Source organism: Pyxicephalus adspersus, chromosome 1 (assembly GCF_032062135.1).
Source record: "Pyxicephalus adspersus chromosome 1, UCB_Pads_2.0, whole genome shotgun sequence".
NCBI classification, from domain to species: Eukaryota; Metazoa; Chordata; class Amphibia; order Anura; family Pyxicephalidae; genus Pyxicephalus; species Pyxicephalus adspersus.
In genome coordinates this window covers 97,910,296-97,914,675 of record NC_092858.1, presented here as the reverse complement: position 1 = coordinate 97,914,675, position 4,380 = coordinate 97,910,296, and the positions used below count along the sequence as shown (strand labels likewise).

The 4,380-nt window shown below is 36.5% G+C and overlaps 1 protein-coding gene across 1 annotated transcript in view; it reads left to right on the top strand.

Moving 5' to 3' along the window:
- Window positions 1-4,380, top strand: part of L3MBTL3 (L3MBTL histone methyl-lysine binding protein 3) — a gene marked incomplete in the record, with an annotated part of 31,397 nt that overhangs the window by 23,218 nt on the left and 3,799 nt on the right. Inside the window, 6 exon segments of the mRNA XM_072420108.1 lie at window positions 2,332-2,442; window positions 2,526-2,640; window positions 2,754-2,853; window positions 2,935-3,099; window positions 3,178-3,279; window positions 4,268-4,323. Of these exon segments, the coding sequence (XP_072276209.1) occupies window positions 2,332-2,442; window positions 2,526-2,640; window positions 2,754-2,853; window positions 2,935-3,099; window positions 3,178-3,279; window positions 4,268-4,323 (649 nt within the window).

Genomic DNA, 4,380 nt, shown 5'->3' with positions numbered 1-4,380 from the left:
GTTAGTGGGTGGCGAGCTTCTGCTATATTCAGCAGGTATGCACAGATTTACCTGTGGGCATCCACCGTTAATTAATGACAGATCCAGGACCCTTCTTTGCTGCGTCAGAGGAAGCCACCATCTTCTTCCGAGAGGACAGCAAACCTCTTCAACCATTGAAAGGCTACTCCTAATGTAAAGTCTGCTCATGCACAGGTGTTACAGGGGCTGGCTTTGTTTTCCACACCACACATGTGCAGTACAGTGTAATCGATAGTGACAACACTAGCAATCCTGAGTGAAAGTTAATGAATTTTGTCTGATTCAGAAGTAACAATGCAGAAGCTTTTCCAGGTGTCCTAGAAGCACAAGCAACACACAGCATTTTTTTTTCTTGCATTTTTCCTGTTCTGTAGCACATACAGGTTTTACATAAAAATACATTCTGTAAAGAAGAGTGGGTTTCTAACTAAACTCCCTAACCATAGTTCCTTTTTCCCTTTTTTTTTTTTTTTTTTTTTTTTTTATTGAGATGAGAAAATACAATAGCAGTCAAATGTAAGTGTAAATGGGGAAAAATATAACAATAAGGGAGAAAATAAAAATTAGAAAATAGTCAGGAATTATCAAGCTGGGATGCAGGTCTGGATGAGACCAGAAAATAGAAAACAATCGGGATATGTGCAACAGTAATAGTAAACAAAGTATTACTGAAAACATATATACAAAAACAATAATCAAAAATGAAGACCATGTCCCTATAATACCAACAAAAGCATTTTGAAAATTTGTTTACAAAATATAACAAAGTAAAATATAATGATAACCCACAAAAAGGCAAAGGAATAGGTTATGTCTCAATCTCCAAAAATAGGGAGCAAATTCAGAAAAAAGGAAACAGAGGGAATAAACATTCAACCCAGAATATGCATTGACAGGGCATTAAAGATTAAGAGATGTTTGACCAGAAGAGTATGGCATAAAAAAATCCCACCAATGGTGTGCAATACTGCTGAAGTATATCCAGTCCTCTTGGAGAGCAGTCAGCTTATCAAAGAACATTGGGCCTGATTTAAAAAGCTCTCCAAGGCTGGAGAGCCTACATTTTCATCAGTGAAGCTGGGTAATCCTTTTATGCTTTGGCAAGTTTTTTCTTTGCTGCTGTAAACATTAGTGATGGCAAATGGAAATGTTGGGAAACACATGAACCAGGTCATTTACATAGCAATGCTTCTAAAGGATCCAAACTAAGATATAAAACACAGAACCCTACTGATAATTAAACATACCTGCTGCCAAAAATCACAGACTATAGTGCAGTCCCACCAACAAATGCACAAAAGCCCCCAACTGTATGCAGCCCCTAAAACGCTCAGATGAGTGAGTGCAGACTGACATGTAAACTGGGCCGGGTTCCTCTTCAAGGCTAATAAATACATTTAAGGAGCCTTTAGATGCAGTATACCATATATCCAACCATTTATCTTCAGTAATAGTCTGGTCCATGTCACTTACTCATCCAATGGCATAGAAAGATACAGTGGCTGTGCATGGTTCTTTTTCGATATGGTTCTTACTTATCAATATGTCTGAAATATGAATATGTTGTAGAATAGTAAAGGCATTCCTATGAGATGTGCAGACTAGGGACTTTCTGTCTGATCTGCTTAATTTCAGTGCAGGGCAAGTATCCGAGGTCTAATATACAGCAGATTTCTCCATTAAAAGAACCTGTCGTTCCCTGACACATTCTGTTACATACAGGGCCTATCAGTCCTTCCAACTGTAATAACATTAACACTATATATGAACTAAAAACAATGTTAATAAAAAAAACTTCTGCCCCACATTCACATACTAAGGCCACACACACATTATAGGTATTTTTTATACATGCCAGTTTTAGTGGAATATTTGTGGAGCCATCATTTTTGGTTAAGCTCTAAATTATGATTTATAAAGCATCATCTTTTGACAAATTTTAGATATCATTTTTGAAGTTTTTACACCATTTGCATGCTTGATCTATTAACTTTTTATTTATAATCTACCAAAATTAAAGATTTTATTTAGTGTTCCTGATAAATATATTTGATGATCATTGCACAACTATCGTGCAACTATATAGGGCAACACATTTATTTGTACTCTATTTAAACTGTAATAAAATGTAAAAAGTTAAACCTCTAAAAATGGGTTATTGGATGGAAGTACACTTTCCAGGTAAAAAAAAAGTACACACACCAACAACTGGAAAGTTTTTTAGTTCTTCTTTGTTAGTCCATATTATACTTAATATGAAGCCGTTTTTTCACAAAACTCTTACATATTTTTCTTGTGTTCTGATTTAAGCGTCCTCCACATGGCTTCCAACCACAAATGAAACTTGAAGCTGTAGATAAAAGGAATCCCATGTTGATTCGAGTCTGCACTATTGTTGAGAGAGAGGAAAACCGCATTAAGGTACCTGCCTTCAAAATATTTAGGGTAAACTAGTTAGATGCTTTATATTGGTGCAAATCATGATGTGTTATGTACTTTTTCAGCTACATTTTGATAACTGGAGCTCACTCTATGACTATTGGGTAGATGCAGACAGTCCAGATATTCATCCAGTGGGTTGGTGTGCAAAGACTGGCCATCCACTTCAGCTGCCGCCAGGTAAGATAAAATTAACAGGTTTTCTGTTTAATTTTATGGTCTGGCTTTACTGTAATGTGAAAAAATGACTAATAATTATGAATAGCAATTTTACTTATTTATTTATTTTGCAGGTGTTGGAGACACAGCCACAATTCCTGGACAGGGCTGTCCTATTCCTGGTTGTAAAGGGATTGGCCATGTGCGGGGACCACGATATGGCACACATTATACGTAGGTAGCTTTTTATTAGAGTTCCTAATTATTTTCCTGCAGTGAGTATATTTTTGTATCATTCTTTATTTTTTTATTTAGTGCTGTTGGATGTCCCTATTCAGAGGTGAACCTGAACAGAGAAAGTTTATTGCAGGACCGTCTTATTGGCGACCGGCCATGGCCAGCATACAACCCACTAAAATCCAGAAGGCCAAGTACACCCAACCCAACAACTGACCCTCAGCCAGATTCACCACAATCCAGGTAGTATAGAATTGATTTCTCTGAGCCTTCTCTGTTTCAGTAAATCTCATCTTACAGTTAAGCATTGATAATTTTCAGAAAGTGTCCAACTCCCACAGACGAGCAGTTTGGAAAGGGAAACATGTGGGAAATGGCAGAGTGGCTGGAAGATGAAGCTGAAATGAAACCACAAATTAAAAAGTAAGAATGTGGATTGATTTGTCTTGATCTGGGGATACAATCTAGCTCTTCTACTAGATGCCAACAAATGGTTTACAAATATGTATTGTGTTTATTATATAACACAAACCGTTACTGATTATAAAGTATAGAACTACAATTGCTGTCTGTCTCAGACTTTGGTAATTGCTCTATAACGGGCTTGCAGCCAATGAAGTCATAAATGGTGACTTGATAGTTCCTCTCAGTCCGCTGCTTAAAAAGGGTATGAAGCCACTGAATGAGTCTCAGTCAAGAAGACTTCCTTTTTGTTGAAAACACATATATAGTGGATATACCACTAGAGGAATAACATGAGCTGCTGTTGGTAAAATCATTGTTGAGAATGCAAATTGCCTAAATGGAAAGCTGTTATTTTGATTTCAGTAGTTTAAATCCAACTCTTGATAAAGATATCTCTATGACAATTAGCTGAACACAACCTATAAAATTGTGAACTTTTTGCTGGGGAACCTAAGTTATGGCTTGCTGCATTAATCAAGACCTAACACTGTGCAAAACTCTGCTGCAACTTTAAGGAGAAAAACAAATGCAATTGACCAAACTTTGTTTTCCCTATTCATATTTAGTAAAGTTTCATATATAGTGTGGGTTTTTATAATTTGTGGAATGACTATTGTCCTTTATAATGCAGCTTTGGCAGCCTATCAGTCAGTACAATTGTGGTTTTGCTGTGTTCTATGAAAACATTCAATGTGTGGTAGCTGTTTAGAGTAGGAAGTGCTCACCTTGGTTACATTAATTATTAATTTATCAACACCCTAAACTAAAAACATGGATAAGATTACTTCAATCTCCTACCAACACTGATTACAGCCTAGTGGGACATTCTTGGTTGGCTCCTTTTTACATATTTTCCTTCATTTAGTTTTGTTTTCTACTGTCTGTGCTTTGGTTTGGAAAATTATCAAATTTCAAAAAATGTTTAATGCACTTCATTCTTTTGTAGGGGTGCTCACACATATATCCGCCTACAGCTGATTAAACAGGACACCGATGGCACAGGTTAGCATGCTTGCTTTTATAGCTTTTATTCCCATGTATGGAAGGTTCAGAGGAGGT